Source organism: Eimeria tenella, genomic scaffold, assembly GCF_000499545.2.
Source record: "Eimeria tenella Houghton genomic scaffold, Eth_scaff12, whole genome shotgun sequence".
Classification (NCBI taxonomy): Eukaryota; Apicomplexa; class Conoidasida; order Eucoccidiorida; family Eimeriidae; genus Eimeria; species Eimeria tenella.
This window is the reverse complement of record NW_013541485.1, coordinates 138,106-150,914: the sequence shown is the minus strand read 5'-3', so window position 1 is coordinate 150,914 and position 12,809 is coordinate 138,106. Positions and strand designations below refer to the sequence as shown.

Genomic DNA, 12,809 nt, shown 5'->3' with positions numbered 1-12,809 from the left:
ACAGCTTCGTAGCTCTGGGAAACTGGTTCTTCAGGACTACATGTGCTCGCCTTTACTTGACTGCGTAATCGACATATGCGCTGAGAACTCCCTGTGATTTGATTGCTGGCAGGGCAAACATCGAGCAGTTAGTGGCCAAGTTGAGTAAAGGCAGGAGCATGTGGTGGAGGGACCCGCGGAGCTTACAAGCTCGGGTAACCTTATTGACCAAGTCTAGCAGAGGCAGGAGCGTGGTTGAAGGATCCGCGGAGCTCACTAGCTCATGTAATCTTATTGATCAACGAGATATGCGTAAGTTTAGTGCACCTGAATATAAACGTTAAGTAGGCCTGAAAGAATGGATCCCTACAGTTACAAAGTTATTCCTCAAATCGCAACAACGACAGCTGATCAGCGCAGGCTGTTGCCCTGGCGTGGCCAGACCTTGAGCGAGAAGATGACGCCACTACAACTTCACCTGCCGCATGTATGGCTAACTTTGACAAAAGACATTGAAAGAACGCTCACAACGGCAGTGGAGTGTGCCTAGTCGACGTCGGCGACACCTTCTAACCAGAATGGACACTCTAGTCCCGTGGCATTTCCCCCAAAAACCCTGTCTGTGATCTTCATCCTTACAGGAGCCTCATCAAGAGCAGCAGCAGAAGCTACAAAGACACCCTCGTCTATTAGGGTGCAAATTGCGTATACCGCCTTCGCCTCCCATGCTGCAGGGGTTGCGACGTGTGCAAAATCACTGGAAGGCAGCAATTCGTGAACAAACCTGCAAGGGCATCCAAAACACGCACCGAACTACTGCTATTCAGAAATTAAACAACACAGTAGTGATTACACAGGCACCTGCTATTCTAGAAAAAGGCGACAGACGTCAGGAAAACCACCGAATTAGCCCCCATCGCTAGACTGAGCCATAGAAGCTGGGCAATAAAGATTGGTCTATATTCCTTCTTCTGTCCCTGGGGAACTCAGAATTAGTTGATGAGCTGACCAGTGGACCAATTCATGGGCATGCAGTCGCGACTGCTCCTGGAGCCGGTCCAACAGCCCAGTCACAAGCCACTGTACAGCCTGCTCCAGCTGTTCATCGCTGATGGGGGCCATTCCCGTATCTGCTGCTTCTGCTGCTGCAGCATCTGCTGCCAGGGCAGCAACTGCAGCTGCCTGGGGTCTTGCTGTGACTTTTGTCGCGACACTAGGGATACCACCTGCAGTCCCTTCGTTAACTAGAGGGAAAGCACAGGGCTCGACAGAAGTCCCTTTCGGCAAAGCGGTCACTGCATCAGCACCAGCATTTGCTGCTGCGGCTGCCGTTGGTGCTGGTGATTGCGCTGCGTCAGCTGAGTAAGAAGTCGCAGCTGCTGTTGCAGCTGCGCGCTTTGCAGTACTACCGAGAAGCTCCCTCGCCTCTGCAGCATCCTGAAGTAGTAGCAGAGCTAGCACAGACACTAGCCTGGTCCCTAGCCGGGCCATAATGCTTCGTATCCTCCATTCATGCACATTTTTTTGGCCTGTGAACCCTTTTGAGTCCCCTTACCCAAAACGTACCTGTGAAAATATGAGCAGAGGCGGATACCCTAAAGCGTCCTTTTCTGACGGCTCAGGCATATCTTGCTTAAGAAAGCACAGGCCATATGAGTGGAGTGTCAATGCGTCCCGAAAGGCTCTCGCTGCAGTGCGGCGGCTACGGCCATTCAACAGAGTTGACAAACTAGCTGGAGAAGGAGCAGCGGACGGTGGAGGTGGAGTGTTGTAGGGATGTGACGCAAAGCCAGCAGCGCCCGGCACATAGTGACGCTCCACCAACTCGAACAGCTGCACAGACTCACCAGCACCAAGAGCAGCGAAAATTGTAGCAGCACCAGCAGGGTGCCATATCCACGATGAACAGAACCCCAGAGCAGTAAGAGCAGCAACAAAGGCAGCAATAGCAACTTACATCAGCAGCAGAAGGCCACAAAGTTATAATGGCTCCGTCTTTCTTCCTATAGAGGCCTTGAGAGTTTCCGTGAATGGGGCTAAGTGATGTTTCGTTTACATGGGGGTCTTGTTGCTGTCGTCGTGGCTCTTCAGCAAAGATGCCCAAAGACTCTTTCGCACGTCCTTGTTTATGTTGTTCCTGCTGTTTCTGGTGGTGCACCTGCGCCTGCTGATGGTATTCATCTGCGGCATCCTCCCAGTTGGTGTCTACCCAGGGCTCAGGCTCATTGCCTTCGCTAAACTCTGCTGGGGGCAGCGGACTTTCGAAGCCTCTAAGGACGTTTTCTCTGTCGAGCCAGGACGATCTCCGTCGACGAGCAACAGCTGCAGCTGCTGCTGCTGCTGCGTCTGCTGTTGTCCTTGCTGCGTCTGCTGCTGCGTCTGAAGCTTCCCGTGTGGCTTCCAGAGAATTATCAACACCATTTGGAGTCTCCCGGAACCAAGGCCTACCCACCGCACAGCGCGCTGTGAGCGCCTGCACACTTTCAGTAGCAGTGTGCTTCTGCAACTCGCATTGTTTTTGCTGTTGCAAGGTCTTCACGGGACCTCCTAGAGAGCAACCACGCAGTGCCGCTGATGCTGCTTCCGCTGCGGAGGGCAGTAGAGGTCGGCAATGAGCGCCTGACAATAGCACTACAGCAGATCGCGCGCCACATACAGAAGAGGAACACATTTATACGGAAGCTGAAGTTCCCAATACAGTTCCAAAGTACTCATTAGCGGCAACACAAGACGCATAGAGAGCCCTGTCAGAAAAACCGTAGGGCGCACTCATTAAGCAGGATAGAAAAAGCAGGGGCAGGATGCAGTGGCTTCATCATACGCACAAACGGGGCTACAAACGTGCACAAAAGTGCGGGGACCGAAGTAGGCCTAGAGGGTGTCAAACGTGCATTTGCAATAAGCAAAAGACACGCAACGGGGAGACATAGGTATTAAGCACTGCACGACAACACAGAGTCATGAGGGGACTATTAAACACGGAGATGTACCGACAGGCAAGTACGGATAGCATCTGGAAAACAAAAAAACAAAACAGGGAGGGAAGCTAGGTCAAATGCTAGTGGAGCAGTCGGTTCTTCCCGAGGAGAGAAACAATCGTCAGCCACGACCAGCCGCTGCTGGCTGAGCTCTGGATGCAAGAAAACGCAAAAAGTGACGTCTAGCACTTAAAGGAAACAAAAAGCCACAAACGCAGAGAGAAGCAGTGACGGCTCTACGCCTACACGCCAGAGTCATTCCCCCCGTTCCAGCTGTCGGGCCTTGTCCACTGTCGAGCCGTTTGCGAGGCAGTTTCTGCAACGAAAGCAGATGCTGCTCTTGATGCTGCCGCAGAAGGGCACGTAGGCACAGTTGTCTCTTTAGCATCCCCGAGTAACACCGAAAATTTCTTTTGAGAGCTTCGCTGTCCTCCGTGCCCTCTTGGAGCAAACGCATCGAGGCCGATAGTGGTTCCTCCGGCACCACACCCGTGCCTGGAGCGCTGTTCCTGTTCTTTTCTGCCTTCGCTGCCGCTGCTGCTTCTTCGTTCAAAGCAGAACGCGAAATTATCTTGTCTAGCTGAACCTTTTGGTGCGATCCCGGCCTCCGTTTTGGTCGATCCGTCGCCCAAACCCGCTGCACGAGCTCCTGCAGCCGCAGATCTCCAGGGACTGCCAGGGCCAATTGCACTTCGCCAGTGTCTGATACTGGTGTCTGGGGTGTTTCTGCTGCTGTTGCCTCAGCACCCTTGCCTTGGGCCCACCCAGAGTCTTCTTCTGGAAAGTGCCAGCCCCCAAGGTCCCCATCTTGCTGCTCTAGCAGCGACGGGTCCGCGGCCCAGCCATCAGGCGTCCTGATAGCTGGCATCGAATCCCTTGTTCGTTTGCTGTTCTCGCTGTCTATGGATGATGGCTCGGATGGCAAAAGCGAGCGCTGCTGATGCTGCTGCAGTCTGAAGGGAGAAGCAACTCTCGGATCTACAGCGGCACCCACGGCAACTTCCAAGCTCAACGGCTCTTGCGCAAGCAAACCATGATGTTGCTGCTGCTGATAGCTGGACGGGGGCAGCAGGTCGCTTGCTACCGAGCTGAAGGAGCTACGCCGGGATAAGCCTTGCTGCACTACTGCAGCAGCAGCAGCAGCTGCTGCCGCTGCTGCGGACTGCCACGACATCAGCGCCCAGTGCTCAGGACGGCTGGTCCCTGCTTGCTTAGATTTGCTGGAGGGCGATTCTGCAACTGACACAGCAGCGGCCGCAAGATGATGAGGGGCGAAAGCACCAAGGCTTGTAGTGCTGGAGCCAGTAGAAGAAGCCCCTCTAAGGGGAACTCCACCTCCTCCAGGTGACCTCAAGGCCCCGAGCTGCATTAAATCTTGACGCAGGGCTGCGAATGGAGAAGAAGCAGCCGAAGGACTCAAAAGTGTAGCACTCTGAAGTTTGTCAAATGAGCCAAGGTACCTAAAAGGTGGGACAGGCACCACACATTCAGATACTACACCGGTGCTGCTACTGCTGTTTGTAGTGCCGTTAATGCTGCTATAGGGGTAATTTTGCAAAAGCAACGAATCACTGGCATACCTGGTAAGCGCAGCTGGCCCTTTTACCTCCCTGGGCTCTTTGCGAGCGTTGCTGATACGCTGCAGCAAAAATTCTGGTTCCGCACCGCTTTCTGCAACATCTGCTAGCTGTAGTGAAGTGTCCCCAGCAAACTGCTGGTCATCGTGGCCTTGCTGCTGTTGTTGCTGGTGCTGTGATCTACGGCGCTTGCGGCGGCCAAAGACTCGGGAGCGGCCGCACAGACCAGAAAATCCTTCCTGGCGTCTGATCGCACTGGCATTCCCCGACTTGAGGTTGTCTGCTGCTGCAACGGCGCTAATGCTTGTGGCATCTAATGCAAGAAGCTGCAGGCGCGCCCATAGAGCTGTTGCTTCCTGGGAAAACAGCAACACTCAAAGCGCCCACGCCAGCATATGGAAAAGCGCCGCAACTCAGCGACAAGGTAGCAGGCCTCGTAGCAGTACACTACTGCCTACCTGAAGCGTCAAAGAGATCAATGCAGACATTGCCACTGCAGCGGCCCAGAGCAGCTGCGGCACCAGCTGTCCGTACACTGCAGTTGCATCAGCGTAGGCCGAGGAATCCGCCAAGGCCCCACAAGGGGGTAGTAAATCGGTCTCCAACCGGACTGATATCCAGCTGCAGACCTCGTTGAGGTCTATCTGAAATAAAAGCTTCCTGCAGCAGTGGCAGAAGCCACAGCAATAAAAGCATTACGCGAGTAAGCGCGTTGGGTCATAGCGCAGAGGGGAACTCGGGCAAGGGGACGCAAAAAAACTCGGAGCAAACAAGCTGCGCGAAATTTCAAACAGGGGAATGGGTGCTGAAGAAGGTAAACAATGTTGCACTATGCAAAGAAAAGAGGTAAGAACAATGGCACGGGATCCAATGTGCAACAAGAAACAGAAAAAAAACTCTCTCCGGCAAATGTTTGCAGCGCATCTCGCTTAAGTGCACAAAACACAGCAACACGGACTGTTGAGCCTCGCAGGCACGATAAGAAGCCAATACAAACAATGTGGTTCTCCGGACAATGGGGGGGGCGCTAGGTGTCAGAACGCCCTGAGTAACTGTGTACCTCCTGCGCAGTTGTTTGCCTTCGAAAGAAATTTTCCAGAGGTCGCGGACTGCCCTGGGGGCCTCTTCAAGACGCAAAAAAACCTTTGAAACAGCTCGAATGCGTAAATCTCCAAGAGGGCTCCCTTCGCGGCGAGGTGAAGGCATTGGAGCAGCCGTATATGGACACCGGCCTCCACCATTTCGGTCAGGGTGCACCGGACGCAGGGCTAGACAAACAGAAGAGCCCTCATCTGCCGAACGAGAAACAAAGGACTCGGAAACCATGCATGCCTTTTGAGTTGACGAGGAGGTGAACCTCAGGTGCTCCGGGGGTGCTTTCAGGATGCCAGGGTCATCTGCATCGCTGCTGCGGTTTGGTTCGGGGGCTTTGTTCTCTTCGTCCTCTTCATGGCTGCCCTCAAAAAAGGTCGATCCAGCCGCGGTATCAGCCGGGAGAGAGGCCATTGCTGCTGTACTCCCCACTCGAGTTGCGACTGCTGCTTCCGCGTCTTCTCGAGGCTGGTCCCCACTAGGTGCTGCCTCGACGGTGCAGGAGTCTGGCACCAGCCCATGGCTTAATGCATGGGCACGCGTCCACAGGGCCACGCAGGGGCTAAACTGTGTGTTTCCTTGGCAGGAAAACAGTGGCAGGAAAACAGTTCCTTTAGGAGCGGATGACACAATGCGCTAGCTGCTGCTGCTTTGTTCGCCGCTGCCCTAGTTGGCCCCTCTGCTGCTGCTGCCGCTGCTGTTATCAGAAAGTAACTTTGCTGCCCCTCAGGCGTTTCTCATCTCTCCGTTTTTGGTCTACTGTGCGGAACGCCAAACGACCTCACCACCTCCGGAATGCCTCTGGCCAGGTCCGGAAACTGCCGTCGGCCATCAGAGGCTATGCTCGGATTGAAAAAGACAAGTAAATGATCACTTTCATTTTCCTTGTTACGGTAGGCAAAATGTCAATAGTAGCCGGGAGGTTGAAGTTTAAGTAGAGATAAATGGATAGGGGGCCTGCGAATCGGCAGCAGCCACATCCCACAGCGACTGAAGCATGCAGCTGTGCAGCGATAGAAGTCCCTGTTTAGTCCTTAAACACAGAAACGCGATCTGTAAAAGATCTGCCGCTGATTAAATTACACTATAAATTGCATATGAGTGACCCCTAACTGAAGAGCCACAGTAGCAAACTAGCCTCACCGCAGCAAAACCACTAGGGGGCCCCCCAGGAACAGCACGGAAGGCCCCGACAACAGGGGGAGAGGCTCAGCAATGTGGCAGACGCGTGGTTCCGTCCTTCTATAGACGAAATTCGCGCAATGCGGCTCCGCTGTATCCCTTAAGCGCGGCCTGCTCTCCGCTGCTGCTGCACCCGCAGCAGCGAACGGAACTATCAAACCTCGGGCCCACTTCACTTCATGGGTATTAAGCAGCCACGTTGACAGCCGCAAGGATACGAGAACCAGAGTAAGCGGCAGCTGCTGCTTGGTACGTACCCGCAGCAACAGAAATAACGGCGGGACGCCAGCCGCACCAGCACCAACAATAACAGCAGCAGCAAAAATCACAGCAGCAGCAAAAGTATTACAAGTACCGAGAACGACGTGGCAGAGCATGCAAGATTTACCGGCTGCGGTGGCGGGTGTAGCTCCGAAGGGCTACGGAACTGCTCTTGGTCCCCCAGGAGGGAATCAGCAAGAGACAGAGGAGCAGCAGCAGCACAGTATGCAGTTCCCTGGGCAGCAGCAGCATACAAGCGTGCTTGAGCATCGACCAAGTTTGCAGCGACAGCCACAGGCAGCGCAACAACAGCAGCGGCAAGAGCCCCAGCAAAGGCAGCTGGAGCCGGAAGCGCATGTGCCCCTAAAGTCTGCAGCAGAGTCAAAACAGGCGCAGTCCCAGGAAACGGCGCTGTGCAAGCCGTCGCAAAGCAGTCCTGTGGGGAGCAGCGGAGCCCTTGTGCAGCCCAAGGCTGAGACGGGCCTGAGCAGTGCGAGCCCTGAGGCTTCAAGGGCCTCCACGTCGCCCCCAAGCAGCAGCAGCGACGGCGGCTTCGGTGCAGCTGACTGCACTCAGTGCAGAAACCGGCATTTTCACCTTCCCAAGGTGGTGGCGGCCCCTGCGCAGAGCCAGGAAGAGCTGCTCCGCCTGCCTGAACAGCCGCAGCTTCGCTTGGACCTTCTGAAGCACCCCGAAGCCTTTCATTACCACTGCACGATTCCCAGCGATAGCAGCAACACTGGTGGCAAAGCGCTTTGGTGGACAGCAGCTGCCCAACGAGAGCTTTTTCTGAATCCTTATGATTTGGCAGGGTTTCCGAGAGAGCCACGGGGGCTCCCCGAGAAAAGGCGCCTGGCAGAAAGAGGAGCCGTCTCAGTCGATTTGGGAGCCCGAATTCACAAAGCTCCTCGTCTGCAAAGACATGACCAGCAACAGCAGCAGCAGCAAAGGGAGAGCCGCTCCGAGGAGCAGCCGAGCACGGAACACTGTGGCAGCGGCAGCGGCACCTGGAACACGCCTGCACACAGTAGCAGCCACAGCAGCAGTAGCACAAAGTGCAGCCGCTGCAGCGGCTTGAAGTTGGCATTTGACCTTCCCAGGGAACATCACGCTGCGGAAGGTTCCCCGTATTCAGTTGCCACCAGCAAGGGGCCCCCGATAGGTGCCGCCCTACGCCGTCGTCGACAGCACCGGCAACAGCAGCAACAGCATTTCTCCGACGACAGCAGCGCCAGCAGCGGCAGCGACATAGCGGCGGGAGATTTGTTGCCTGATGTTTACCTGAAACTTGCAAAGCAGCCCAGGCCCCGCAGGGCTCTTGGAATGGAGGCAGACTGGCTTATGCGTCTGCAGGATCCGCCCCAAGGCATAGAAGCCCTCGACGTATTTGCTGCTGCAACAGCCGCAGCAGCGGCTCCTGCTGCGCTGATGACACCACTTGCGAGCCCCTGTGCACTAGCAGCGCTCCTTAACACAACAGAGGACTCATCAGACGCTCCAAATTGCGCCAGCGGCAACAGCAGCTTCAGCAGCTTCAGCAGCACCAGTACCACTAGCTGGGAAGCAGTTAGCAGCACCGGAAGCAAGAGGGATCCAACTGAATTGGAAACAGCCCTTGATCCTCGTGCCCCCTACCGGCCGCAGACATACCTGGAGCGTATCGCCGCTTTTGCGCGTACAAGAGCTCGTACAGCTCCAGCGCTGCGCCTGTCGCTGCCTCAGCAGCAGCATCAACAGCAACAGCAACAGCATTGTCAGCAGAAGCAGCCGTTGCCGCTTCTGGCGGCTCTCATTTCCCGCAGCCTATTGGGACAAGGAAGAGATGCAACAACTCCGGCTGCCGGAGGCACTTCTTCATCCCCCCATCATCATCCTCCACGTCCGCGCAAGAAGGGCCTCAGGCCGCTGCAGGACGAGGCGCATCAGCTTGATTCTCGTCTTCTGCGGAAGTCTCTGCGCTGTTTCGGCCGCAGCAAGGGGGGACTTAGCAGAAGCAGCAGCAGCAGCAGCAGCAGCGGGAGGATCTTTGCAGATTTTGCTGCGGTTAAGGCAAGACTCGTAGGCCTTGCTTTCGGGGATATTCCATTTGACCCTGACGGGCTATGGCTGAGGGCGCAGCAACAGCAACAACGGCAGCAGCGGCAGCAGCAACCTCAAATGATAGATGCGGACTCGCAGCAACTGCAGCCGCACCAAAGAGGGGACCGAATGGATGCCCCGCAGACTTCGACGCTGCCCCTGATGCAGGCAGCCATGCGTCGAGTTCGCCTCTCGGCAAAGTACAGACACCCAAGTGTCCGCATCAGTAACATCTGCGGCAGCAGTGGGGGAAGCAGCATGGGGAGGCCGCAGGGAGTTTCTTTTTGGCAAATGGCTTCCATTGATTTGGGCTGCGGCGTCGTCTTGGCAACGCATGCAGCATCCGCAGGTTCGTTTTATTTTGAAGTTTTAGTAGGTCCTGTGCCATCTCAGCAGCAGCAGGAACAGCTGCTGCTGCAATCCAAAGACGGACTCTCGAAGCAGCAGCTGCGACAGCAGCAGCAGAGACAACTACAGGCGTCTTCCCAGTGCGACTTGCGGGTAGGCTGGAGCACTCGGAGGCACCCTCCTTCAGCCCCTCTAGGGGCCACAAGGGATTCTGTGGCTCTCACTCTACGGGGAAAGGCCGCTTGGGCTGGGGTAGAACTGCCCTGTTGCTTCCCACCCTTGAAGGAGGGAGACGTCGTGGGCTGTTGCATTCGTTTGCTGCAGTCGGACCAAGATCAGCAGCCGAAGCCGCAGCAGCCCCAAGCTGCAGCTGCAGGCTCTCGGCCAGCAGCAGCCAAAGCACACGGTGCTGCTTCTGCTTCAGCAAGGACAAGTGGAGAAGCAGCAGCAGCGCCGGCAGGAGACGCGTACGCAGTATCTTGTTTAATGGATGTGGATAGGCTAGCCCAGGGCTTCCTCCGCAGCGCAGCGGGGCTTTCAGAGAGCAATAAGGGAACTCAGGGCTTCCGGGAGGCTCCTGTTGGGTCTCACGTCCAGTTCACGGTCAACGGAAGGCCCCTTGGCCTTTGCTGCTTTGAGGGAAGCAGCAATGGAGGATGCCTCCTCGCAGACGAGTACTTTCCGGCTGTTTCCCTCATGGGAGGTGCTAGCTGCTGTGTGAATTTCGGGCCTTCCTTCTGCTACGCGCCGCCTCCCTGTGATCCTCCCTACAGCCCATCCTGTCTGCTGCCCCTTCCTGTTGCACCACCGTTGACTTACGACGTCTACCCTTTGCTGCTGCTGCCGCAGCAGCTCCTAGCAGACCCGCAGCTCAACTTACTCCGGCCACGAACCCTGGCGGACTTCTTGGAGCAGCGCGTCCTCCAGCCGCAGCAACAGCAGGAAGCAAAGTGCCAACAGCGCCACCAGCAGGACTGCCTCCTCCATAGTGTTCCTATTAAGTGTGAAGCCCTTGACTATGCACGTAGCGAGACGCATGCAGCCGTCGAGAACAGCGTGGAGGCATCAGAGGCAGAGGGCTCTCAAGGATTGTCGAACGAAAAGGAGCAGCAGCAGCAAAGACGAGACCAACTGAGCAATGAACTCGAAGATTATTCAAGGGGACTAGGATTTCTGACACAACAGGACAAAACTGCAGCATCCAGGAACACTGCAAACAGCAGCAAGAGCTGCAGTTGCCGCTGCTCCATGGACAAAACAAGTAACAGCCAAACGCGTACTGACGACCGCGCAGTAGCGGCAATACTGCATGCTGCGAGTTCTTTAGTTCTGAGCCCTGAGGAGCTGAGCCAGCTACAGAAGGGTCTGAGGAGGCAGCGGCAGCAGCAGCACCTGCTGCATTCTATTCACCGGTGCGCTTTTGAATCCCAGCTAAGAAGCTGTAGAGAGGTGTTGGACGCAGCAGCACAGCAGTGGGGAACCCGTCGTGCCTACAGACTGCGAAGGAAGAAGCCTTGGGCGAGACACAGGAGCAATCTGCGCAGCAGCAGCAGCAGCAGCTGGTGCAGCGGCAGTGATAGCTCGAGCAGCAGTGGTGAAAGTGTCCGCTCTGCCGAACCGGCAACAGCAGATATTTCAACAAGGGACAAAGGGCCTTTACAACAAGGCCAGTCGCAAGAAGCCGAGAGTAGCTCTCTTTTGGCCGCCCCTGCCTCTGCAAAGGCTGCAGTCGAAGGGAGTATCGTTTCAGACGCGGCAGCACCACCACTGCCAAAGGACAGCAACAGCAGCAGCAGCAGCAGCAGCAGCAGCAGCACCAGCAGCAACCGCAGTGCTGGCGCGCCGTATGTAGACTTCAGGCACCCTTGCAGCGTTTTATTTTCATTTCTTTTGCCCACACTACAAGGCCTGTATCCCCCCTGCACCCCCCATTCGTTAGCTACCGCCAAGCCACAAACCACAGCAGGAGAAATGAATGCTCAAGACTTGACAGCAGCAGGGGATGCGGTACCGGCAACAGAGGCTGCTGCAGCATGGAAGCGTTTCGCACGGCTCTTTTGGATGGTTGTAGCTCCCCTCGACAGTCAGCGCCGGCCCCTCAACCCCGCAGTGTTCATCAACAACGAAGCAGTGGCTGCGCAGCGCAAGTCGAGACCCTGCGCAGCCGCTCGCGCTGCTGCTGCAGTAGGAGCCACCCATGCTGCCTCAGGAGGCTCTTTAGGAGGGGGTGCTTCCGGATCTGACTCTACTGCGAAGGGAACTGGAAGCGTCGGCACCAGTTCGCAGCCCACTGGCCGTTCCGGCCGACCAGGGGGCGCGCCAGCGCGACGGAAAGGGGGCAGCGTTGGAGGCTCTCAGTGCACAGCATCAGCAGCTGCTGCAGTCTCGTATGAAACGGTGCAAGTGGGGCAGTTGCTGCTGCGGGTGCCGCAGGGGTGTCTCGCGGACTCTGGTGATGAGGATGCGCAGTTGCCTCCAGAGACCCCTCCTGAGGCTCTAAAGGGAAAAAGAACAGCAGCAGGAGGCGCAGCTAGTGTGGCCTTCTCTGAAGACGATGAGAGTGCCATAGGGGCAGCTCTCATAGAGCCTCTTGCTCTACCGTTGGTGTTGCAGCGGCGTCTTGGGCTGAAGCCACGGCAACTGATGGAGGCTCTGGGATGCCGTTTCCGTATATTGTCTAGGCAGCTCGCCGGCAGTCACGCAGCCATTGCAGGGGTCAGCTGTATATACACTGCAGTAGTGCGTCTCCGCCACTTGCAAGCCAAAGCTCAGGCAGCAGAGGAAGAGGCAGCTAAGGACGTAGCCTGCGAGTTCTGGATAGAGCAACATGCTGGCGCCCTGTGCGGACTCTGACGCCAGGCACACTGTTTACTTCGTGTATTTTGAATGAACTCTATTTATTGAAGTTGCCTTTTTTTTTATGTCGGACGGCAGTAGCGCCCCTCTTTCCACTAGTTTGATGCAAGAAGCCCTCCCCTGCAGCCTTTCCACCCGCCCCCATGCTCCGAAGACTCTTCTTTTGTTTTGAGGGGATTTGAGCAAGTAGTTGCTGTTCCCATGTTCTATTCCAAGTAGAACACATTGTGCATACAAGAAAGGGTTCATCACAGAAGTGCACCTCGGCCTGCTTGTGGGCCGGGATTTCCGCGATACACCGCCGGCCAACAGCTGGGACGGCATTTCGCCCCACATAGCTAGTCTTCGTTTTGCACTATCTCAACGCCTTTGTCTCGTAGATACGGAGTTGTGGGCAGGCGCCCTACGGCGAGTTCCCGCGCATGCATGTTCCTTAACGCTGTATTCGATTACGCGG

The 12,809-nt window shown here is 56.1% G+C and overlaps 2 protein-coding genes across 2 annotated transcripts; one reads left to right on the top strand and one right to left on the bottom strand.

Annotated features, from left to right (window-relative positions):
- Positions 1-525: 525 nt before the first annotated feature.
- Positions 526-6,040, bottom strand: ETH_00026920 (uncharacterized protein; the record flags this gene model as incomplete). Its single annotated transcript, XM_013373086.1, has 7 exons — positions 526-763; positions 989-1,416; positions 1,546-1,812; positions 1,937-2,610; positions 3,204-4,890; positions 4,993-5,194; positions 5,595-6,040. 7 exons carry the CDS (start codon positions 6,038-6,040, stop codon positions 526-528), a joined length of 3,942 nt encoding a protein of 1,313 aa, XP_013228540.1.
- Positions 6,041-7,183: 1,143 nt separating this feature from the next.
- On the top strand, positions 7,184-12,349 carry ETH_00026915 (uncharacterized protein; the record flags this gene model as incomplete). Its single annotated transcript, XM_013373085.1, has 1 exon — positions 7,184-12,349. One exon carries the CDS (start codon positions 7,184-7,186, stop codon positions 12,347-12,349), a length of 5,166 nt encoding a protein of 1,721 aa, XP_013228539.1.
- Between the last annotated feature and the right edge of the window lie 460 nt (positions 12,350-12,809).